General features: G+C 42.0%; 1 protein-coding gene across 1 annotated transcript; it reads right to left on the bottom strand.

Annotated features, from left to right (window-relative positions):
- Positions 1-1,329: 1,329 nt before the first annotated feature.
- On the bottom strand, positions 1,330-16,000 carry LOC145415301 (uncharacterized). The gene is made up of 5 exons (XM_080284574.1): positions 15,883-16,000; positions 12,465-12,615; positions 9,451-9,648; positions 7,990-8,205; positions 1,330-2,578 (listed from the first exon to the last, which is right to left on the bottom strand). The coding sequence occupies exons 2-5, from the start codon at positions 12,594-12,596 to the stop codon at positions 2,099-2,101; spliced, it is 1,026 nt and encodes a 341-aa protein (XP_080140700.1). The 5' UTR covers positions 12,597-12,615; positions 15,883-16,000; the 3' UTR covers positions 1,330-2,098.
- Positions 16,001-26,403: the final 10,403 nt, after the last annotated feature.

The raw sequence follows: 26,403 nt of genomic DNA, 5'->3' as shown, positions 1-26,403 counted from the left end.
TTTATTTTTTCACAGTCATGGATTTCATGATTTGGGGGGTGACAACTGAACAATAACAATGACAATTTTTTTTTTGTCCATACGGGCAAGCCTAGAAAAAATGAAATCAACCACATTGTTCAAGTGGGTCCAGTCTGACCTAGCTTATGTGACTCTAGACTACTGCGGCACTGTCAATATACCAGCAACCCTGGAAACTAAACCTTTTTTTTTTTTTTTTTTATGTGTCCGACTCTGGGCATAGGCTTCACAGCCTGCTATCAAGGCCCAGCAGTCCTCCTACATACCATGCACCTCTACATGTCACCACATCGGCACTAACACCCACCGTCCATATTGAATACATGCTAGGGCTGTCTCATACAGGACTGGTGTATTGGTGTTAGCGGGGGTATTTTTTCGACATGTCGGCGGGGCTTGTGGTAGATCAGTAAAGCCTGATTTAATGTAATTCAAATCCTTAAACTGTTCCCTGCCGCAGCGGGGATTTGAACCTGGGTCCCTTGGGACTGTAGCCCACCTCTCTACCGATTGAGCCACCGCCTCCCCCACCTGCAGTTTTTTGGTGGTAAATATACTCTTTAAAAACAATTTTCAGTAAACTAAGTCTTTCAGAATTCTTTTAAAAAGAGGTATTTCCAGACATTCTGAATTTGTATTTTGGGAAATGCACTGTACTGAAGTTAGCTGTCAGCGGTTTGCTAAATTCACAGCACTGCAAAATACAGCATCAAGATACAAAGGTACAGGTAGCAGAATACACCAGCCTCAAAGCTAACCATGAAGTTAAGTAGTGACCAAAGGGGTTCATACAGCTAAATCCATAAACAGTTTACCTCTGAAAGTGTAATCCAAAGCTCACAGTACATACTGTAGTTCGGTATACTGATTTACATTACACTATTTTAATTTATGAAAGATCACGATATCTTGTAACTATGAATCAAAATATCGTACACAACACACAAATTTGTCGGGCAGTAGTAGCTTATCTGACTGATCTGAAAACAAAAATTTTTCACCGTAATTTGTTTCATTGGTCTACCAGCAGCTTCATGATATTTAAGGCAATGAGTTACTTTCCAATCCACAAGTTAAGCTCAGAATATTAACAGTACACATAATTTTACAGCAGTTATACAATGTATTGTTATTCTGACTAACTACGCATAAGTACATTAGAGATACGTAGAGAAGTGAAGCGTATGTACAAAGCCTGGTTGAATACATTTTTCATTATGTAACCTGAAAGTAATGAAGAAAACAAACACATTTTGCATACCATGTTTGATTAAATAATTAATTTGTATATCAGATTAGTGACTAATTTTAGTTACGCTTATGGACCATAGCTTAATAAAGTACAGCAGAGAAAAGCAGACTATGTGAACAATTCCCTGAATCATCTGATATGAGTATAAGCTATTTAAATGAAAAAACTTGGGAAAAGTTTTAACCTACAACAATTAAAGACATATACCTATACTGTATCTAGGCTTCACAAATCGTATGAAAATATGAACAAATCTGCTTAATCAATAACAGTGTAGTAATACAATCGATAAATGCACTGTATTCAATGGTATAAAGCTACTCTATGTGCACTTTTGACAGTTCAAAGACTGCTTGACCACATTATACAGTGGTGAAAATAAAATTATACTTCAACTGGAAATTTTCCTTTGTGTATAAAATATTTAAATAAATCGTACAGCAGATACTAATTTATGCTGAAGTTCATGTTGGCAAACTTGAACATCAGCTTGCTAAAGGCAGCACATAAAGCACTATGCATGATTTTGAAAAACAAATGAAGTATGTAGCAATGTTTCTTCACTTTCTATTGATGCATATCTCCTACATAAATAAAAAATCAACTTATTGATGTAAACTGCTGAATGTAGGCTAAAATCAGTAGCTAACTTCCTTATACTTGTTTTCATCACTTAAAGAAATCTTTCTCTCATCAACAGACAATTAATCAAACTCACAGCTAGTATCAGTGTTTGCCTAACTCCAACCATCCATTATGCTAACCTTTACAACTCTCAGTTACAGACATCAGTGTCAGACAATATTTACTTAAAGCCTAAGGTGATCACTCACTCAGCTCATCACTCAAACTGTCCCTCTCACTGTCTGACGTCAGATCTGAAGAGGAGCTTATTTCTATATCAGAATCTGAGTCAACATCTTCAACTACTGCTGCTGCTCCTCCCTGTTGTGCAGCAGCTGCTGCTGCCTCCTCTCTCTTCCTTCTCTTCTTCTCTTTCTTTAACTGTGCCCTTTTTGTGTACATATCAATGATCCTCTGCACTTCCTCTTGTTCAGTGACTGCATCTATGGCCTTCCCACCTTCCATTTCCAAATCACTGTCGAAACTCTTGCTTCTTCGCTCCTCATCTGACATGTCTTCCTTCCCTTCTTTCTTCTTCTTCTTCTTGTTTTTCTTCTCCTTCCTCCTGTTAACAGCCTGAGCCACAGCTCCAGCTAGCTCTGGATCTCCTCTCACTTCTTCCATGGCTCTCTCAGCTCCTGCATCAGCATCATTTGCTGCTGCCTTCATAAGTGCCTCCACCTGTAGGATAAAAATTCAGTTTCAGTAAAAGAATAGGCTCCCTAAAATCTGTGATGCAATCTCTTTTGAAACATAAATAATGGAAGGGTATGACTCATACTTCTTAGGGTAACTGATGTTGCTGTCGTCCCAGGCTCGTCCAGACATAAATGAGGTGCACTGCAGGAAACTTACCATTTAAACCAGCTGGTCCTGGAGATTATTTACTGAGGTTCTGCTGAAGGACTGTCTGTATTGTGAAAGTGAGGTGCATGAAGTGACTTGGTGTACTGTAATGTGAGGAACTATGGGCCTTGATTATGCACACATCCTTTCCATTCTTCAGTCTCCCATTTGGTGGTGTAGGTTACAAGCAACCATCTTTCCTTAACCTGTTAGGTACTTCTTGTTTGAATTTAGGAATTTCACTCATTTTATAAATTTCTTATTGTAAGATAATACAGTACTGTAATATTTTTCTCTCCCTGAGGATAGAGGCAGAATGTCAAATAATCACCATGACTTTTGTATATGTATCCAGAAAACAAGGAAAAAGGGCATATGAAAGTGGGAGACCTATCAGCAGCATGCCAGTAAAATGGGCCAGATTCACAAAGCATTCAAGCCCCTGGTATCCTGCCTCCACCACATAAGCCTAACCATCATCATATATATTTTGTGGGGGCAATTTTTTTTCTTAGATGCATTTCACATACACCTGGTGGGCAGTTAATCTATCGACTATCGGGCAAAAAAAAAAAAAAGAAGAAAAAAAAAAAGGGGGTGCTAAACCACTGTCATGTGCTCCTTTGTATGTAATCCATCTGACCAACTCAAGTTCCTGTCCACTGCCAAGTCTCATCAACTTCCATACCTCACTTTCTCACATAGTCCATTACCATATCTATCCATCTTCTAAGACAGTGGTTCCTAAACCATTTTGTCCTGTGTCCCTCTACAAAATATGATACTGTCCATGGCTCTCATCTAGTTCTTCATATGATAAGCAGTCAAAATGCCATCACTTGAATGAGCACACTGGGTATGAGATTATAACAACTCGAGTGGTTAAAAATAAAGATGCTGTGTATGCACATAAAAGACCATTAAAAAACTGAACTGAAAACTCTGTGGTATGAGTGGAATTGCTTTTTTACTAGCAAGTGAAGCATCACTATCTTAGAAACAGAAAGGGTACAGAAGGGATCATTTTCCTTGAAAAATTTGCAGACAAAGGTAGACAATACTAACAGAAATACCCTGACAGCCAATTGACTCATACCAAGGTAGCATTCCAGTCTTAACCCAAACTACCTCAAGTGCTCTTTTATGAAAATGCTGATGGAAAATGAGTTGCTTCTAAGCTCAACAAATTCATCTTGCAATTTCTCCATTCCTCTAGGAATGCTCTGAACAAGGTGGCTGACAGTAAAGAAAGCTTCTTGACAAATATTACTTGCAGAAAATGATTGTTTAAACCTAACATCAGAGACTTCCAACATTTAACCACAGCCCTCCTGAGAAATACTCCATGGCTCCCTAGAGGCCCATGGCCACCTGTTTGGGAAACACTGTTTTAGGCCTCCCACATCTCCTCCCACATTCAAACTCACTCACATATGCTTTATTTAAATCACTGTATATAAATCTATTCTTGTCATATGACCATATCATCTAAGCAGCCTACACTGTCTTCTACACTAAATTGATCACCAAATTATCCGGATGTTCATCATCTGAATGTATTAAGTTCAGGACGCTGGGCATTAGCTCTATCAAACCATTATCCAAAATTACTTGCTATTATCCGGACGTAAAAGTGCTCGAGAACTTCGGCTGGCCAGCCAACATGTCCAAACATTCAGTATTGTTGCTGCTGGGCTTAAGCCACGAGTGGGAAGTAGTCTGTAACCCACGACCAGAGATAAAATGTCAATCTGACCCTGTACTGAAAGGTCAAAATCGCGTGCTCGTCCTATCACTCCCAACGAACTGCATGAATACTGAGTCAGTGTGAAAAAGAAAAAGTATTTGGTAGAAGATAACATGAAGATTTTTCAGGCTGGTGATCCATTTATTTAATGTTTCTTAACATTTGTATATGTGGTATTTGGGGGCGCTCACCATCCACTCACTCGATGAAGTGCTGCTTTGGGTGTCTGCCCTTTCTTCTCTTCTTTCCTTCCTCTTCTGTTTTTCTTTCCTTCATCCTTTCCTCTTCCTTCTGCCTATGGGTGACTGTACACTTAGTGACAAGCCAAATGGTTTCCTGTACATAAGGAAACCATTCACTCTGCTGGGTGGTAACCATATAACCAAATTATGGCACCTGGTGGTTTAGTGGGTAATTAAGGTGCTCCAATTGGATTAAGTCTGTGTAGATTTATATCCAAGGGGTGGTTGAGGTTTATTGCTCGTGTAATGCCACTCAGGGATGAGTGAGGCTGGTCACTCATCTTAAATGTCAGGACCAACTTGCCTAGTCCCGGGTTCCTATGCTCCTCATTGTGTGACACAGGATTGGATGATGGACGGATGAACATTTTTAGCATATTCATATGGTTGTCTGTTATTTTGGTATCTTGTTTTATAAGAATTACATATAAAAAGTGAGAAAAAGAGTGACTTTGGGAGGGGCTCTAGAACCAGTTAGATTTTTTACCACTGAATTAATACTTTTCAGTTTGCAAAATTCAGGTTTCGCACCAACATAATAGTACCAATTGGACGTGAAACTTAGGGGCTCACTGTAATCTATTAATGTATATAAAATGAACTTGCATAAAAATAACAACTATTAAACTGTTTGTCTACACTTAGGATGCATCTGTAGCTGTATGATTTGGACTATGGCAAGTATTCTTAAAAGTGATTAAGTAATTTCTGTCAGGGGTAATTCCATACCTTTAAAACACCCAAGTACTAGGTATTCAACACTTTAAAGTGATAAAGAACTTACTTAAGGTAGTCAACAGGAAAAACAGCAATAAAAAGCATGAAATTCTGATGGATTAATCCAAAAGTTTTCATACCAAGAAGTCCTATATTAACTTCAGTACAGTTTGGGCTATAATAAGGAAGCTGCATCATTTATGATTTCATTAAAAGTGACATAGGCTATAACAAGGAAGTTGTATAATTTATGGAATGATGAGGTGAAACGAGCTGTGGAACAAAAGAAGAAGACATATAGTGAATGGCTAGCGAGTAGAGGTAGGGGAGAAGATATGAGAGAAAAGAGAGAGGTATATGTAAGCATGAGAAGGGAGGTGAAGAGATTGGTGAAGGAAAGTAAGAAAAGAGTGGATGAAGAGTTTGGGAGGAATTTGAGTATGAAATGAAGGGAGAGTAAGAAATTGTTTTGGAACGAGGTAAAGAAAGTAAGGCAGTGAGAAAGGGGTAATAGCAGGGGAGTGAAAGATAGGAATAATTGATTGTTGGTGGAGAAGAAAGAGAAATTGAGGAGATGGAAGGAGCACTTTGAGGATTTGTTGAATGTAAAAAGTGATAGCAGTGCGAGTATAAGTGGTTGGGAAATGACTGGGAGAAGAAGAGATGAGAGGAGGGAGGAAGAGATCAGCAGGGCAGAAGTAGTAGATGCAATGAAGAAGATCACAATAGGAAAGGCCCCAGGAATTGATGGAGTGTGTGGTGAAATGCTGAGGTATGGAGGTTAGATTGTAGTGGAGTGGATATGGAAGTTGTGTAGATTGGCCTGGGAAGAGGGAAGGGTTCCAGAGGACTGGAAATCAGGTATAATTGTTCTTTTATACAAAGGAAAAGGGGAAAGAGAAGTGTGTGGTAACCATAGAGGTATTGGCCCTCTTAGTGTGACTGGAAAAATATATGGTAGAATACTCATTGATAGGGTTAGGCATATAACAGAGGAGCTAGTTGGAGAAGAACAAGAGGGATTTAGGAAGGGAAAAGGGAGTGTAGATCAGATATTTGTTCTAAAATGTTTAGTGGAGAAGTATCTAGAGAAAGGAAAGAAAGTGTATGCTGCCTTCATGGACTTGGAGAAAGCTTATGACAGAATAGATAGACAAAGCATGTGGAACATATTAAGAACATATGGAATGGAGAGGAAATTGTTGAGTGCTGTGAAGAGTATGTACGAAGGAGCTAGGGCTACCGTGTGAGTGGATGGTGAGCTGAGTGAGTTCTTTGATCTCAATGTGGGACTGAAACAGGGTTGTGTGATGTCTCCATGGCTGTTTAATATATACTGTACAAATATATACAGGATGGGGTTGTAAAGGAGGTGCAAGGTAGGGCAGTGGATGTGGGGGTGGCTCTAATAAATGAGGGTGAGATTTGGAAGATTCTGGTGGTGTTGTTTGCTGATGATACAGTATTGTTGGGTGAAGATGAATGGGAGTTGCAAGGTTTGGTGAATGAATTTGGGACACCGTGTAGGAAGAGGAATCTGAAAGTTAATGTAAACAAGAGTTTGACAGGAATGAAGTCACAGAATGCACAGTGAGGTTGGATGGTGAGGATATGGAGAATGTGAGTGCATTCCAGTACTTGCGTAGTGTGATGAGTGAGGATGGAACTTTAGGGGATGAAGTGCTTGAAAGGGTACAGTAGAAAAGGAAGGTTGTTGGTTCACAGAAAGCAGTGATGAGAAATAGGAAGGTGAGTATGAAAGTTAAGAAGTCACTGCATGACAGTATTGTGATCCCTACCCTGACGCATAAAAGCGAGGCATGGACCCTGCAAGAGAGGAACAAGTCAAGAGTGAGAGCAGTGGAAATCAGTTACTTGACAGGAGCATGTGGAGTGACATGGAGGGACAGGTTGACAAATGAAGAAGTGAAAGAACGTTGTGGGGTGGATGCATATGTGGTTGAGAAGATTAGGAGAAATACACTGAGGTGATTTGGACATGTGGAGAGAATGGAGAATGAAAGACTGACTACGAGGGTGTATGTAAGTGAGGTGCAGGGAGGGAGAGGGAGGGGAAGACCAAAGATGAGGTGGAGGATGGATCTGAGAGGTATATGAGAGAGGAGGGAGTGAGCTGGGGGGAGAGTAGTCAAATGGTGGGTGACAGAGCGACTCGGAGGCATTTTGTCTGCGGCCATTCTTTGCGGGATTAGGGCGTCGGCCTATAGACAGATAGACTAACATACTTACTGTGATCACCTTTAAAATTAACACTCAGACCTTACAGCATATGGTAGATTGTAACATACCATACTCCATCCTCTGGCAGCTATGTTGTTTGTTACGTAATCAGTGTCATATTATCCAGGTCCTACTACCAATGTTCTTATTCAGATAAGGTGACAACTGAGCAGTTTTAAAGTGTGATGACTGGGCAGCCTTGCAAAAAATTCTTGTACTCTCTGATCAAATTCTCTACCACTGCACCAACCAGGCATCTACAAAATAATATTCTGAGAAAGGTATAGAAAGTGGATTACCTCATCCATGCTCATATCATCAAGGTCCTCTCCTAGTGTGACATCATTTCTGGCTTGAAGAGGGTTTGCAGCAGAAGGAGGCAAACCAACAGCTCCTGGGGGATGCTGGTCAGGCCGTGCTCCCCCACCCTCACCTCTCAGCCGAGCTAGACGTGCCTCCAGTTCATCATCATCAGTTTTGGGCAGGTTAGCTTCAAGAGACACCTCCTCCATTACCTGAAACATTGGCAGCCACTTAAGATAATCAGAAAATGTTTCCAAAATTTGTTTTCCAATGCTGCGGCAATATGACACTAGAGTTCCACAATAAATAAATAAAAAAAATATGTAAATTTATTCATTCATCATTCATCATCCAATCCTACATTGCCCCATGAGGAGCGTAGGAACCCGGGGCCAGGCAAGTTGGTCCTGACATTTAAGATAAGAGTGACCAGCCTCACTCATCCGTGAGTGGCATTACGTGAGCAACAAACCCCAACCACCCCTCGGATATAAACCTTCATCGGCTCAATCCAACTGGAGCGCCATAATCACCCATTAAACCACCAGGCATAAAATAAACAAATATTTACGTGAACTTGTTTTCATTATCAAAGACTGGGTGAGAGAGAGAGAGAGAGAGAGAGAGTGTGTGTGTGTGTGTGTGTGTGTGTGTGTGTGTGTGTGTGTGTGTGTGTGTGTGTGTGTGTCACTGAATGTACCATACGAAATTATTGTGTGTGTGTGTGTGTGTGTGTGTGTGTGTGTGTGTGTGTGTGTGCACTGTATGTCACTGAATGTACCATACGAAATTATTGTGTGTGTGTGTGTGTGTGTGTGTGTGTGTGTGCACTGTATGTCACTGAATGTACCATACGAAATTATTGTGTGTGTGTGTGTGTGTGTGTGTGTGCACTGTATGTCACTGAATGTACCATATGAAATTATTGTGTGTGTGTGTGTGTGTGTGTGTGTGTGTGTGTGTGTGTGTGTGTGTGTGTGTGTGTGTGCGTGTGTGTGTGTGTGTGTGTGTGTGTGTGTGTGTGTGTGTGTGTGTGAATACTGTCTGTGTCACTGAATGTACCATATGAAGTTACTTTCTCCCGTTTTCATGTGCCTTACTTTCTCCTGTTTTCATGTGTCTTCCTGCTGGAGATGGTAGAAAAAAAAAAATTAGGATATTATTTCATACATTTGATCTGCTAATGAGACACTCGAGGGGTTATGAAACTATCATTAGCCCCATGAACATGGGAGAAGATTATGATACCTCATTAACATTAGGACATTCTATTATTGTACTGAAATGTTCCACTTTCTGGCATGACAATGGTGTAAATTCTACTGTTCTACAAATACAGTATTCAGAACCAAGTCTTGTTCAGTGTAAGTAAACCTTTTACGTGATATTCACACTGTAGAACAGCTTACTGTATGGCTTTCTTGAACAAATACTGTATTTTAATTTATACACTGTACTTGTGAGAGGAGATCATCAGCACGCTGAGTCTGACTTCTAGTGTCGGGGGGCTGGTAAACAGGTGTGGACCGAGTGTAGTGGTTGGATGGGAGGCCCTTCAGGTTGGCAAGGCGGCTGGCCATTTCCTCTTCAGTTGGCAGGTGCTCACTCTGGGATTTTCGGAGGTTCTCAAGCCGCTGGGCAATTTCCAAGTCGGCCTGAGAAAAAATAATAAATTACTATACAGTAAATCAAAGACATTTTCAAAACCTGTGTGGTTACTGCAGTACCTATATACAGCAGTTACACTTTCGCCCATTTTCCTTTGAAATCTCTAATGCATGAGTTAACTATTATTCTCATTCCTTCATGCACATTACTGATGCTAAGAATAGTGTACACTAATATTAGTACTTACCATCATTCTCTAATCTACAGTATGAACATATCATTATGGGAATACAGTAATGTTATGAACAAAATGATGAACTATGGCTGAATATATATTCATCCAACCATCATCCAATCCTACATTGCACCATGACGAGCGTAGGAGCCCGGGGCTAGGCAGTTGGTCCCGACATTTAAGATGAGAGTGACCAGCCTCACTCATCCCTGAGTGGCATTACATGAGCAATCAACTCCAACCACCCCTTGGATATAAACCTTCACTGGCTCAATCCAACTGGAGTGCAATAATTACCCACTAAACCACCAGGCGCCAAAATTTGGTTATATGGTTACCACCCACCGTAGTAAATGGTTTCCTGGTGTACAGGAAACCATTTGGTTTGTCACTCAGTGTAGAGTCACCCACAGGCTGAAGGAAAAGGAAAGAATGAAGAAATGAAAGACAGAAGAGGGAGTGTAAAGTCACCCATAGGCAGAAGGACAAGGAAAGAATGAAAGAAAGGAGGACAGAAGAGAATGGAAGGAAAGAAAGATGGAGAGGAAAGGGCAGACACCCGAGGGCAGCACTACATCGAGTGACTGGATGGTGATATATATCTATATATATCTATATATATATATATATATATATATATATATATATACCGGTATATATATAATTTAAGTCGGCATGGCATGTGATATTTGTTGATGAAAATAATTTCATTCATTCATTCATTAATGATTTTTCAAAAAAATTGTCATAAAAATCCTGGAAAAATCTCCCCTAAGTCATAAAATGTCGTCTAATGGAAACCCAATCTCGGTATGATGCACTAGGTTCATCCTGTATTAGCCTGTGAGGGCCCTTCATCCGCCTCCCGCCTCAGTCTAGCGTCAACATGCAGCCTCCAAAGCAATGTGTCCTCAGAGTTGTCTGCACAAATTTTCTGCAGTGATCAATTAATATTGCATACAACAGTGCTCTACAGTAGTGATTAAGACATATATAAAGTGAATACAGTATAAAGTGTAACAGTGTTCTTAAGGCCCGTACATAAAGTGTATATCAGTGTACAATAATGCAATTGTTGTAATGGTTAGAAAATGCTGCACAGAAGTGATTATGTGCCCCCCTAAAACATCTATATCCTACCAAATAGCCCTCCTTGTGCTTGGATTACATCCTCTGCAAACATGGTATGTAATTTTTTTTCTGGTTAGTCAGGAGGCCTCACATTTTCCATAAGTAGGAATTTCAGTGAAGTCGGAATGTCCTCGGCCTTCATTATTCCAACTTAAAGAGGTTTTACTGTAATTTTATTCACATTGGCCTTCCTTACAGTGTACAATAATTACAGTAACCATATAGTAAGCTGTTATCTTTTTATGTACTGTATATAGTTGTTGTTGTTGATCAGCCCTAGTATGTCTGGTTGGGAAGACCCATCAACTGGAGGCAATCAACTACCCCTGCAGGGCCAACCTGTGCAGTGAACTGATGTTTCCTTGTGGCTGACAGGGAGGAGCAGGGTAAAGTGTGGAGGTTTGGTTTCTGGACTGATGCCATATTTGCATTTCTCCACCCAGTTAATTGTCAACCCCCTAGATATATGTGGTGGCTGTTGCAACAATGTGGTGTCAACCTTGCATATCAACACTTTGATTTTCCAGCCATTCTGGGTGAGTCAGAAGGACCATAAATGTCAGAAATTAACTGGTGGCAACTCCTGCCTGAGGACACCAGGACTCTAGTAGGCCCAGCATGTAGGCTAAATGTGACAGAAAAGAAAGGGAGAAATAGGAAGAGAGATCACACAAAGAAATAGAATGATAAAGATGAAGGAAGTAGTAGGCAGCACTATATCATGTGAGCGGATGATGGGTACCCCCATCTACCACCAATATGTTCAAGTACATTAAACAGGCTATGCATGCATGTGTAAGTCTTTTCACCTATTGATGGTAATCAACATACTAGGTACCATGCAGCACCAGCACCACCAACATGACACCACAAATAGCTTAGGCAAGTTTTTTAATGGCTGTAGGTTATGCCCTTACAGTTTTCAATCCAACCTACAGGATTCAGGTTTGCCTGTAGAGTCTTCTCCTTGGCCAGCTGCCATCCAAGGCTATAGTAACAGCTAAGCCAACTAACAAGTCCAGTCTGTCCAAGGAACAGACTGTAGGTACATGTACACAGAAGACATATGTTCTATACAGTGGGTATGTGCAGTTGTCTCAGGCTGGATTTTGTGTAGACTGAGTTCTTCACTTGGGAGTGCTGTGTAAAGTCAGATACAGTACTAAGCTTCTGGACAAAACCACTCCCATGATAGCCTAGTACCTTCCAGAGACTACAGTCACCATGAATCTCCTACACACGATAGCAAGAATAAAATACAAAACAATATTGTTGGATTGAAGAGGTTAAGAAATTCCAGAGACCAATCAACTCGGATACTATGCCTACAGATATTAAATAGCTGTTCTATGTGTCATTACTTTATTTTTTCTAGTATGTTATATAATTTTATTGTTACATCAGTATATGTGGTAAACTACCTTGAAAAAAAAAAAAAAAAAAAAGGACAACTTGTGTAAAGCTCCACACACAACAAAACTAGCAGCATAGTAATACCTTTGACAGGTTAGCCATGCCAGCAGATGGACCAGGATATATGGTAACTGGTGCTTGCTGTGGTGGAGATATCATTTGCAGGCTCTTCTCTAGTGATGTTTTTGACAGCGGATTGCGGTCCGAGTCACCCATTGTCTCGTGTTCTGTTAACCTGAAAAATAATGGGAAAAGTGAACGTACAACCAATGTTTTTCTATTAATGTTTATAAATCTGCATGGAAAATGCAGTAATACTCTGATACGAGAGTACCTGTACATCTTGTACACAGAACTAACAATATTAAGCTACTGTACCGTACTTGGTTTATGGGTAAGTAGGTATACTGTAGTTGATAGCACTGTACCTCTACAACAATTTTCATCGTGACTCAACTGTATCAAGACAATCCGTACCGGTAAGTCTATTTCACATATCTTTCCTTGCTACTTCCTACAATTACTGTTCACTTAAACACATCAATCATTCATCATAATTATCACCTGCATATTTCAAACAGTATCATATTGTTCAGTAATCTGATATATAAAAAGTAATGAAGGGAAAAAGGCATATACAGTTCTATCTTTGTTTCTTTTGACAGGGAATTACCCTGATGGGGATAAGACTGTGGAGAGAAAGCACACAACAAGATACACAGGTGAGCCATTGGTTCTTTGTACAGGGTATTTGTTAAAGCCATTCAAGAGTTCCATTTATTGATATAGCTACATGTATACTGGAATGCCTGTTCAGTGATGAACAGGGTGATTTTAGGAGTGGCAGGCGATGAGTGGAACAAATAATTGCAGTGAGACATAGTGCAGAAAGAATGTGAGAAGGAATGAAAGGTATTTATGGCATTAATGGATCTGAATGTAGTGTATGACACAACAAACAGAGAATACTGTGGAAGGTTTTACAGATGTATGTGGGTGGAAAGCAGTGAAATACTGTTGTCGTTGCTTATCCCCAGTCTGCCTGGCTGAGCAGACCCATCAACCAATGGCATGCAACTGCTTCTGTAGGGCCATCCTACAGGTAGAGTACAGTACATACAAGCAAAGAACTGGTGTCCCTTTATGGTGGACACTAGACAGCACCTTGCCAGGGCTGGACCAAGGTCCTTCCCCACAGTTTTGTGATGGGAAACATGAGGTTTGGCAACCAGGTGGACAATCAAGCTGTTTTGCTCTGCCCAAAGTGAACAGTGCCACTGCACACACAGAATGTGTGCAAATGCACTTTTTAGTACAGTAATCCCTCGATTATCCACACATCCATTATCCAAACAATTCATTATCTAGACGCTGTGTCTGGCCATTCAAAACCATTATTTATATATTTTTCCATTATATCTGGACAAAATGCTTGCGTCTGAGTGGACGTTATGGCCGAGCACACATTTTTACCTGGCAGGGCTGTTTTTTTCATGTCACAGCAGGATATGGCCCTGCAGTAGTGACTGCTTGTCTTTGGTTGATTGGTCTGATTAACCATGGTTATTGCTTGGCTGTGGTTTATAGGTCTGCTTGACCAGATAGAGTAGTGTAAAACACCAGGAATAACTGTTGTTCAATGTACTGTAGTGGCCTTTAGGGTATGTACAAAGGGGGGCCAGGGGAGAAGTTCATTATCCAGATGGATCCACTATCCAGACATGCCTTTGGCTCTATTATGTCTGATAATTGAGGGATTACTGTACTAAGTAGATAAGGAGTGGGAGTGGGGGTTGTTCAACTCATAGCTCCGTCTGTTATTGAATCAACATCCAGACTCGGTTGTTAGGTTAGGTTAGTTGTTAGATGCAATGAAAGATGGCGATAGAAGCTAGAGACTATCGACCCCATCTCTGTTTTTATGTACAAAGAAAAACATTTGCAATGAATGCTTATGTGAGAGAAAATGCTTAGAACTGCTTAAATTCAGCAATGAGCATACCGATGTCATGCACGGAGTGACTTTATGCTGGAAGTTACCATTCCCTTCTCTATTAAGCCTAAATGAACGTAACCTAACCAAACCTAACCTAACTTTAACCTAACCTTATTCTCGATCAACCTAACCTAAATAAACCTAAATTAAACTACTGGGTAAATTTAATTCACGAAATGACTAATTTCACAATCTGCTTGGAACATACATCTATATCTTAATTTATATATATCCATATATCGACCTATAGTTACCTACAAGTCGATAAGACATCCAGCTATCTTCCTGGCACATGTATTTCATACAATGTTGTTGATAAATGGCACAAAATTTGAGATAACATGCAGATACTTTCAAAATAGAAGCTAAACGGCCTCTCAGCGCATGCGCACTGAGCGGAACGGTAACTTTCAGCATGTCACTCCGTGCATACGACACCGGCATTAATTTCAGTGTCTGGTAGTTGGGTGTATTTCCAAAAATTTCTATCTATCTATCTATCTATTGCCAGACGCCTCAATCCCGTTTGGGGTGGCCACAAACAAATCGCCTCCAAGTCGCCCTGTCCCCCGCCATTTCACTCCCCTGCTCCCAGCTCACACCCCCCTCTCTCATATACCTCTCCACCCCATCCCTCCATCTCATCCTCGGCCTCCCCCTCCCTCTTTCCCCCTCCACCTCACTCACATACACTCTCTTCGTCAGTCTTTCACCCTCCATCCTCTCCACATGGCCAAACCACCTCAAAAATTTACCCCTTATTTATCCTAACCTACCATTTTATACTAACTTAACCAAACTCTTATGTAAGCATGTTTTCCTTGTTTACTGATGAAGCCTCTTCATACTAACAGATGCACCTCTGTACACCTTTACAAAGTCACTAAATCAAGTCAAAAGTTGGTAAAATTTTTGTAAATTTTTAAAAGGTGGTCTTATGCCTCCTTAAGGATTCCCAAAAATTGTTGCAAAGTCCATTTATAAGGGTTATTTATGATAAATGCACAAAAATAGTAATTTTATGCACAAAAATAGTAACTTTCAATGCAAAAATATAATAAGCTTATGACAAAAGTGGGCTTGCCTTCTCACGGGGAAGATAAAGCCATGTCCCAAAGCTGTAACCAGCTTATTCCCTTTGCTATGCTCTTATTTCCATTTGCTGGTGCCACTGCACGGCATTTTAATGTAGACTAGCAGGCCAATTCACTGGATGAACAACCTTGCATCCAATGAATATGCAGAATCACCTGGAAATCTAAGTGACAAAACTGCCTGTAGAAAGCTAAATTTAACTAATATTTTACAAAAGCATCATAACCCTTAGACCATTCAGCATGAAATTTATACTGTCTTTACCTGTCAAAGCCTGTGAAGCCCTAGGTCACAAGGACTTGACGAGTGCTGACTCCAAAACATAGGATGACTCATACGGCGTTCTGTACTAATAATCACACAGAGAGAATTTTATAGAAGATCTGTTGTAATTATTGATTGCCAACTTACCTGCAATGAAGGAATTGCGTAAAATATCGGAATTTATCAGAAAAGGGACATGAACGAGCATGAAAAATAACATAAGCAAAGTTTGTTTACATCCGAGGTGAACTTCCGTACGCTCTTGCCATTGGTTTCACTTGCTTCCGTGCTATAATTAGCAGATATTAGTAATGTTTTCGTTATCCAACTTATGATTAGTTAATGAATTAAATACGATTGTATATGCAACGGTGTTGCATTTCACAATGTTGTGTTTTTCGATTCACAAAAGAAAACTTTCAATCACCCGTATGTTAGTGCTAATAATAGCAGTGTTTTATACTAATATCATCAATGATTAGACAGCTGGTCCTGTCGGAAGATAAGCAAAGCAATGTGTGGAGATCGTAAGAAGATAAGTGAAGATGAAGTATTTTCTGAGATAGGATGGAAAAGCGAAACTGAAATTCAGAATAAGTATAAAATGGTTGGGAGTAGCGATATGTGGGCATGGAAAAGAGACCTGTATGAGTGGGTTATCAGTTAAGAGCAAAAGGGGGGAGGGGGATGCATAAGGTTTCAGAGAAAGGGTGGAGTGAAACAAGAGGGAATTTAAGTGCATACCTCCGCCAGAGCCAAAAATTTTAAGATTTATTGCCGTAGTTCCTCTGATGTTTTTTTGCGGTCTCACGTACCAGTGAGTTCATTCTGCGGTCTTAGCCTGCCCTGTTACACAAACCTAGAGGTCGCATACCTTCGCCGACGCTAGTGGAACTGAAGATTTATTCCTGCATCCGGACCCGGATCCACCTCAAAACCTGATCAACTGTTCCTTGACCCACTACCCACCCATCCACCAGATTTCATTGAAATCTGACAACTAATGAGATGTCTTGTTCGCAAACTGACTGGCAGACAAACGGATACATAACCTCTAATTTCAATGGCGGAGGTACAAAGGAAGTGTAGGTAACAGGAGACTTGTTGGCCCATGACGAGAGTATCTGTAAAAAAAAAAAAAATAGTAATAATAATAATAATTCTACCAAGATCTAACCAACTTGTAAGGAAAAACGATAGACGAGACATGGGAAGTTTCTGTTCTCTCCTGCCTTGTCTTAAAAAAAAAAATAATAATAAAAAATCAGAGCATGGAGTAGATTGTAAGGCTTGTTTGTGAATCTGGCACCCAAGGTCTAGAGAAAGTTCTGGCACCAGCGAGAGCGGAACCGAATGAGAGGACGTAGAATTTGATCGAGAATTGCAATTGTGTGAGGAGGGGAGAGCCGGTGTGGTGAGAATGGAAGTCATTTAATTCCTTCAGTATTAGTATTAGTGGTAGTAGTAGTAATAATGGCTCTTGGTAAAAGCGCTAGTTTTAAAGAATTCATTAACATTCAAAAGCTCGAAATAACTACATGTATCAGTTAATAATGAGCACTTCGTCAATATGGTGTCATTAATAATGCTTTTCTCGCTATCATTAGATAATCATTGCATTCACCTTACGATAGGTGTTGGATAGTGAAGTTACAAGCATTTCCCATTACATCCACTAGAATCGGGTGACGTATTTCTAAGTTAATGATTGTTACTTTTTACTTCCAGACGATTTTGTTAACTGTAGTGTCGTCGGGGTTACAGACAGGTTTCATGAACCCCTTCACAATCTTTTTTCTGTCCTAAAACAATGAAATTGTCTCAAGGTAGCAAGAATTAATGAAAAATACGTCACGGGATTTGAAGTGGTTTTGGATAGCATTTTTGCACCACGCGATTAGTTTGTTCCCAGGATTTGTTTAATTCTCAAGCCAGGTCTGGAGAGAGAGAGAGAGAGAGAGAGAGAGAGAGAGAGAGAGAGTGGTCGAAGTCTAGCAAGCCGTTCCTTATCTCAGGTTATATGACCTAAGATTTGAACCTAAATTTAGCAACTCTCTCTCTCTCTCTCTCTCTCTCTCGTCTTCTAACATTCTCTTTCCTCTTCTCCAGTCTCACTCACATTTACTCACTCCCTCACCCCTACTTCTTACTCTCCTTCCCACTGGTGATTCTCATACTTCCTTATTCTGACCCCCAATTTTTGAAGATGATTTTTGACAATGATGGAGTGGATCTGGCCTTCCTGTATGACTGCTGACTGCGTTCTGAAATATGGGATGCAGGCTAATAATACATAATAACCACAGCCATTCCTTAAATGACTCAAAAATTATTAAATTTATTATTATTATTTGCATTCCACATCGCGATTTAAGGCTTCAGTTTTACTCCCTGTACCTCTTTCTTCATCGTTCTTTAGACTCTCATTAATTTTTTCTCACTCTTTTCTGTGTCCTGTATCTCTGCTTCACTCACTCTCTCTCAGTGTCGCATTTCCTTGCACTCACTCTCACTCCCTCTCACGCAGTCCTTGGCCTGTCACTTATTGTGCTTATTATGTAACTTTTCCTTCCTCAGGTTCTCACATTGACTCTCTCTCTCTCTCTCTCTCTCTCTCTCTCTCTCTCTCTCTCTCTCTCTCTCTCTCTCGTTCTTATTCAGTCTTATTCGTTATCTCTTACTTCCATGCCCTATTTCTCACACACTCTCACTCATTCCTTGGTCAAACTCTCATTCCATGATGTAACTCACAGTCCCTCACTCACTCGCTCACTCACTCACCCAACTCATCCCTTGCTCTAACTCTCACGCTCATTCAGGCTCACTTCCTTGTTTATAACTCTCACTCGCTCTTTTTCACAGTTCATAAGAGCTGATAATTTTACAGTCTGGGTAGCAAATGTAAATCGGATCACTAAAAAGAATGAAAATGAGAGTGAGGGTGAAAGTGAACGTGAGGGTGGGAGTCAGTGAATGTTTGGCTGGGGTGGTAAAAGTGAGAGTGAGCTTCTACGTAGAGTGAAAATTGAGTGAGGTTGTACTTACAGTTAAAATTGAGTGAGCTTGTACTTAGAGTGAGAATTGAGTGAGGTTGTATTTAGAGTGAAAATTGAGTGAGGTCGTACTTAGACTGAAAATTAAGAGCGACTTTGAGTGGCTGGGTAAGCATGAGTGCAAGTAAAGAGTCGTATTCCAAGTGACTGGAGATGTCTTAACACGTGCGTCTGAGCGATCTATTCTCCTCATCACACCATAGTATCCTTTGTATGGTACCGACGCAGATTTATGTCGATATTACAACGGCATAAATGGCATACAAGACAATGTTAAGGTCAAGTTTACAGAATGAATCGCCAAGAAAGAGGTGGCACAATTCTTTCTGTGCCGCCTAGAGGAAGCTCCCTAACACCTCTTCCTTAGCGATTTATTTTTGGATATGACTGGTTAATATCCTTTTGTACGTTGTTTGTGCAAAGTATGTCGGTACTGGAAGGATTTATATAACAGAACAGACCACAGTAAGGCGTAATAAACAAAATAAATCGCTTAGGAAAAGGTGTTAAGGATACGAGTCTGTGCTGGTGAGAAGGTGAAAAAGTGTGAGAGTACTGCTGTACGAGTGAATGTGTAATAATTGGATTGGTGAGAGTGAGTGTAATGAAGTAGGTGGATGTGGAAGTAAGAGGGAATGTGCTTTGGCAAGGGTGGAGAGAGAGAGAGAGAGAGAGAGAGAGAGAGAGAGAGAGTAAAACCATAATATGTGAGAGTGACTTTGTGAGAGAATGAATAAAGAGTAAATGGGGGGAAGATCACGTGAAAGGGAGACAGAGTGAGAAACTGAGATGTGAGAAAGTGAAAACTGGAGTGAATGAGGAATGAGAAAATGAGAGCTAGCGGGGTAAAGAGAAAGGCAGAAAGTGGTTGAATGAGTGAAAGTGAAGAAGAGGAGAGTGAGAGGCTGTCAGATTGAGAGTTAGAGCAAGGAAGTGAGCTAGTTTGAGATGAGAATGAGTTAGAGTGAGACAGTAAAGAAGAATGAATAGGAGAGTGAGGGAGTCAGTGAGTGAGGAACTGTGAGGGTCATGATGTGAGCAAATTAAAGTAAGAGTGAAAGAGAGCGAATGAAAAGGACTGAGAACGAGGAAGAGGGAGTGCTATAAGAGTTAGGAGGACAAGTAGTACCTCTAAAGGCCTTAAGAACCCATACCAGAAATGATATTATCCGGTACTGTACACTTTGCTCCACAAAAATGGAATAAACGAGAGAGAGAGAGAGAGAGAGAGAGAGAGAGAGAGAGAGAGAGAGAGAGAGAGAAGCGCAGGAGCGAAAGAGGAAATGAACGAATGGCAGGTTGAAGGTGTAGGGAGTGAAGCGAGTGAAAAAAGGAAAGAGAGAAAGAGAAGAGGAAAACCAGTGAAAGAGAGGAAATGAGTAGATGGCAGAGAGAGAGAGGGAGGGAGAGAGAGGGAGGAAATGAGCGAATGGTAGAATGAAAGGGGAGTGAAGTGAGAGAGTGAGTTAGAGCGAGAGTGAGAGAGCGTGGGGCTTTGCTTAATCTGGGAACTTGGGCGCAGCCATTTTTCCCGCAAGTTCATTAACAAGCACCTTAATGAGGCCCCGCCGCCAGCCCTCTCACAGGGGGTGGGGGGTCTTGGCTCCCCCTCCCCCCATTACCCCTCTTTCCCCCTCTCACTCCATCTCACCCCATGGTAGGTTCACCCCCTTTCCTCTGTACCATTCTCTCTCGGTCCTCCATTTCCTCTCCGTCCACACTCCCCTCTCTCCCTCTCCCCACTTGTATTTCTTCCCCCCACTTTCCTCACCTCCCTCACGCTAACCCTCACACTAACCCCACACTCTTCCTACCCCTCCCTGTCAACTCACATCACACTAACCCCACTCCCACCCCCTTTCACCCCACGCAAAACTCGCTCTCCTCTCTCACCCCACGCCACGCTCTCCCCCGTTTCCATCTCCCCCGACGCCATGTCCCCCTCCCTTTTCGAATCACCCAACGCTTCCCACACCCATGCCCCCATCTTTCACACCCCCTGTTCACTCCTCCTCAGTCTCATCGCATGCAACTCTCCTCCACGCCACCCACCAAACTCACTCTCACCCCACGCCACACACGTACACACACTCGCGGCACTTATACCAGTTACAGATATACAACACTTGCAACTACACGCGCACAAACACTTCGCGCGCATGCACACATCTACACACACACACACACACACACACACACACACACACACACACACACACACACACACATTGGAATATTCACAGTACACATATATGCACATTCTAGGGTAAACGTAATGCCCACACTAATCATACTCTCATAAACAGGCTCATATATTTTTCATGTGCAGGGTGCCATTTGTTCATTTCTCTCTCTCTCTCTCTCTCTCTCTCTCTCTCTCTCTCTCTCTCTCTCTCTCTCTCTATAGATGCATGCTTTAGGTGAACATGGATGTGTATATATCTTATGATCATACATGACCATGTTTTTAAGCTTATTCAAGCTGATGAATATGCGAATGTGTATGTGATAGTGTGACTGTATTAGCATGTTCTTGAGTATTTGCTTGTGTGTGTGTGTGTGTGTGTGTGTGTGTGTGTGTGTGTGTGTGTGTGTGTGTGTGTGTGTGTGTGTGTGTGTGTGTGTGTGTGTGTGTGTGTGACTGTACTACCATGTTCTTGAGTATTTGCTTGTGTGTGTGTGTGTGTGTGTGTGTGTGTGTGTGTCCATCGATTTAGGCCTACTCTCGTCGATTAAGCCAGATGAAATCCCATATATATACAGTAACTCCTTCACCTTAACATGGCCTAGGTTTTCGTCGTTTTTGCGGCCTATTTCCCGTGGCACAGTGGCGGGATGAGATATAGTGTGGCTCTGCATCCTTTCCATAACACTTCTTCGTGACTAGCACCATATTCGAGTGCCAACCTTATATTAGTCCCCTACCGGACAAACCAGTCGGGGACTACAGGTTTGTGTGGTTCCGTCAGTATGTCAGTATGTCCCTCAGTTCGTCGCAGTGTCGTGTCCGCCCTGTAACTTCCACATGCATGGCTAGATTTTGATATAGCTTCACACAATTGTTCCCCATACCATGACGGTGTGTCGCGCGCAACAACCAGCTGTCTACTCCCAAGGTCAAGGTCACACTTGGGGCTCAAACAAGGTCGGGTGCTGTCATACTTAACAGCCATACCTACATTCGTGTCCGCTCTGTAACTTCCACATGCATGGACAAATTTTGATATAACCTGACACAATTGTTCCCCATACCACGACGGTGTGTCGCGCGAAGTAACCAGACATCTACTTCCAAGGTCAGTTACATATGTTTGGTAGGGGACTTTGTTGTGCATTACATTAATTCATTCACTTGTTATAATTGGGCATTCTAGACAGAGAATTGGCACTTTTAGGCCAAGCTAAAGTGAAATGAGTATAGTAATTCTGTTTTATTTCAACGATGTTCCTACCCACTTTAGGTCACTTTAGGTCCTTCATATTTCATCAGGTACAAGAGGTCGTTATAGGTCAGTATAGAGGAATTCATCATATCTATGTGAAGGCATGAGTCAAAAATCATCATTTTCAGTGCAGTGGCTTTTAGGATTTTACAGTCAAGGTTTTTCTTTCTTTTGTAGGCAATTTCATGTCTTTTAGGTTTATCAGAACAATTTAAATAAATCCAGATGGTTTTAGGGCGTAAGTATGCAGATATGGACAACACACACACACACACACACACACACACACACACACACACACACACACACACACACACACACACACACACACAACTAGATAGATGCGGAACCATGAGAGCCTTAATAGGTCGTCGCTAAAGTTTGCGGAAGTGAAGCTTCAAGAGTCTAAAAAACCTTAGGGGGGAACTGACGGACAGAGACATTTCAAGAGATGCTCTGACACCTTTAAAATCAGCGCTCTGGGCGATTTGGTGTTGGTCTAGGTTTATCAGCAGCAGAAATGTGAGGGATGAGTGCAGAGGAGTGAGCGGGATGGACTGGGATGGTGATGAAGTAAGTTAGTAATTTCAGGTCATGCTTGTGAAGGCGTGAGGGAAAAAATTAATACCGGTAATCCAGATTGATGCATGTGTTTGAGTTATATTGATTCAGGTCTATCAGCACCTTGTGAAGATGGTTGTTATAAGTGGGAAGGTGTTGGCAGTGGGAAGATGCAAGTCACATCGTCTGTTAGAAGTTCGACGCGGGCTGAAGTGAAAAAGTTTTGGTGGATGGGAAGGAGTGGTCGAAGAAAGAACAAGAAATAAGAAAATGCTGGCTCATTTACCTGTGTATTAGGTGTTGAAGAGGGACGCCTTCACGTGGTGGCACCGATATAACTGGCCGGTGAGTTGCTTGATTATACATCCCCTTTCCCCAATCTCTCGAAATGAAGATTGTGGACTGTGGAAGAAGGGTAACTTGAGCCTGCAATCCAGCTGGTTCACATTCAGATGAGCCTGAGGTTGCAACTACTACTACTGCTACTGTCTAGGAGACTATGAAACCTGTTTGGGAAAAATTAATAATGCCATAGTTAGCCCTAAGATATTTTAGTATCGCTCCCAGTTGCTATGACAACGCATACTTAAAGGACCTCCGGCAGGAAAAGCAACGCTCTGTCTTACAATCACCACCTTGAGAAATGCTGCTTCCTGCCCACTCCTAACTAGCCGTGGAGTGGGAAAAACACCCCACCCGATAGATAAAAAACACCATAGACTCGATAGACAGACCTCTCATTCTATAGCCAAAAACACACAATATTCGATAGATAAAGACATCATACTAAAAACACCTCAGTACTGGAGAGAGAAAAACAACACACACTCCCCACTCCTTCGATAGATCAAAACAGAGAGAGCCTTGATGGGTCTGGAGGAGGAAGAAGGATGTAGAAAGGGGCCACTGATGGGGATGGGGCAGGGGAAATGGAAGGAGGGGAGGGGAGAGAGAGGGGGGAGAGATTGAAGGAGGAGAGAGGAGAGAGAGGGAGGGGTTGGATGGAGGAAGGGAGGAAGAGAGGGGCATAAAAGGAGGGAAAGAGGAAGTGAGGACAGGTGGGTATAGAAAGAGGAGAGAGAGAGAGGGGGGGGTAAGGGCATGGAAGGAGAGGAGAGAGAGGGATGGGGTGAGGGCATGGAAGGAGAGGGGAGCGAGTGAGAGGGATGGAGTGGGGCATGGAAGGAGAGGGGTGAGAGAGAGAGGGGGGCGGCATCCCCTTGGCGGGCTGTAGCGTTAATTAAGAGGCGGCGGTAGCGATGCCTTTGATAAGCCCTAATATGCCTTGCCATGCACCACGTCGGCTAATCATTTCTCGGGGGCCCCCACCACACTGAAAAGCACATATTGGCACCTTAAGCCCCCCTTCACTGCCAGGATTCGCTCTCTAGCTCACTTTCTCACTTTCTCTATCTCACTTTCTCCCTCTTTCTGTCTTTCAGTCTGATTCAACCCTGTCTTTCTCTCCCTCTCTCTCTCTCTCTCACGGGGGCCCCGACTCTAAAAAGCACATATTGGCACCTTAAGCCCCCCTTTACTGCTCTCTCTCTCTCTCTCTCTCTCTCTCTCTCTCTCTCTCTCTCTCTCTCCTAAAAATAAAATCATCTTGCGGTATCAGCAATAAAAACATACCGGCAATGTTCATCGTGGTGTAGGGATGAAGGAAGATGTCTCAAACTCCTTCACTAATGGTCTGGCTTTGGCGAGAACAAGAAAAACTCGTCGTTGCATCGATAACTATACTCTTTTCACCCTTACCTGGCCTAAATTTTCTTCTCCATCTTGAATGTTGTGTGGTAAAAATGGATTAACACGAGAATATGGCACGTGTCACAAAAAAAATAGTTCTGTAAAAAGATGTAGAACCGTAACATTGTATTTTTTCTGCCACTGAACTCTGGAATAAGTTGCAAGAGGACGAAAATCTGGGCCAGGTTAAAGTGACAGGAGTATAGCATTTTATTCTTGCTTTATTCAGACGTTTGTTTTTTTATTAATCTCAAGAAGGACCTTTCTAAATGAAGAGGTCAGAAATAGTCTACGTAAACCCCATAAGAACTCAATTATTTTTATATGCGGAAGTAAATGTAGACTCTACTTCCGTGTATGTCTCATAGTGTTCTCATCGGGTAAGGAAGCTCCCTAACACCTCTTCCTAAGCGACTTATTTTGCTTGTTACGCCTTACTATCCTCCTCTTTGTTAAGTCATATTGATATCACCATTCTCTTTGTAAATAATGTACAAAATTATACTGACCAGCCGTATTCCCAAAATAAATCGCTGAGGAGAAGGTGTTAGTAAGCTTCCTAACTGCACGAGAATGGCGTCCGAGGGGTTTCAATTCCGCTGAGTTTAGCGTAGCCACACCACCCCACATTGTATCTCCCTCTCACACCACACCACACGAAATCACCCTTCCATACCACACCACACTTACCTCCCTCATCTCTCACACCACACTGCACCAATTCACCCCTCCACACCACACCACAGTATACCTCCCTTTTACACCTCTCTACACTATTCCACTCTTCCACACCACACCACAATATACCTCTCACACGCCACACTACACCAGTTCACCCTTCCGCACCACACCACAGTATATCTCCCTCTCACACCACACCACACAAAATCACCTTTCCACACCACACCACACTACAGTATACCTCGCTCTCACACCACACCACACAAAATCACCTTTCCACACCACACAAAATCACCTTTGCACACCACACAAAATCACCTTTGCACACCACACCACACCACACTATACCTCCCTCTCACACCACACCACACCACACTATACCTCCCTCTCACATCACACCACACAATTTTACGCTCCCACACCACACCACACCACACTATACCTCCCTCTCACATCACACCACACAATTTTACGCTCCCACACCACACCACACTATGCCTCCCTCTCACACCACACCACACCACACAAAATCATCCCATTCCACACTACGCTGTACCTCCCTTTCACACCACACCACACAAAATCACCCTCCAACTCCACACCACACTATACCTTCCTCTCACACCACACAAAATCATCCATCCACATCACAGCACACGATACTTCCCTGTCACACCACATCACACCACACCACTCTGTACTTCCATCTCACACCACACTGCAAATTCACCCTTTCACACCACATCACATCACACCATACCTCCCTCTCACACCACACCACACAAAATCACCCTTCCACACCACACCACATTATACCTCTCTCTCACATCTCACGACACTATACCTCCCTCTCACACCACACCACATTATACCTCTCTCTCACATAACACCACACAAATTCACCCTTCCACACCACACCACACCACACTGTACCTCCCCCTAACACCAAACCGCAAAAAAATCACTCTCCATTACCACACCACACTAAACCTCTCTCAGACCACACCACACAAATTCACCCTCCAGCGCCACACCACACCACACCAAACCACACTGAGGGCATTAACTGAAGATCATTTAAGCTCCTCCATCAAATGCTGTTTTACTTGTTTAAGGTTATTCTTGCTGCCATCAGACGGTTTCCCTCAGCCTGGGGGATTGAACTCGCAGTAACGGGGTTA

Source organism: Coenobita brevimanus, chromosome 102, assembly GCF_032717465.1.
Source record: "Coenobita brevimanus isolate Jiangsu-jjx chromosome 102, ASM3271746v2, whole genome shotgun sequence".
NCBI lineage: Eukaryota > Metazoa > Arthropoda > Malacostraca > Decapoda > Coenobitidae > Coenobita > Coenobita brevimanus.
The sequence above is the reverse complement of the archived record's forward strand: the minus strand, read 5'-3'. Positions and strand labels throughout refer to the sequence as shown.

Excerpts from the sequence above, each read along its gene's own strand:
- LOC145415301 (XM_080284574.1), bottom strand. The coding sequence starts at position 12,596 with ATGGGTGACTCGGACCGCAATCCGCTGTCAAAAACATCACTAGAGAAG. Across the intron at positions 9,649-12,464 it reads GCATGGCTAACCTGTCAAAG|GCCGACTTGGAAATTGCCCA; the intron begins GTATTACTATGC and ends ATTTTTTCTCAG. Across the intron at positions 8,206-9,450 it reads CTGATGATCTCCTCTCACAA|GTAATGGAGGAGGTGTCTCT; the intron begins GTACAGTGTATA and ends CCAATGTTTCAG.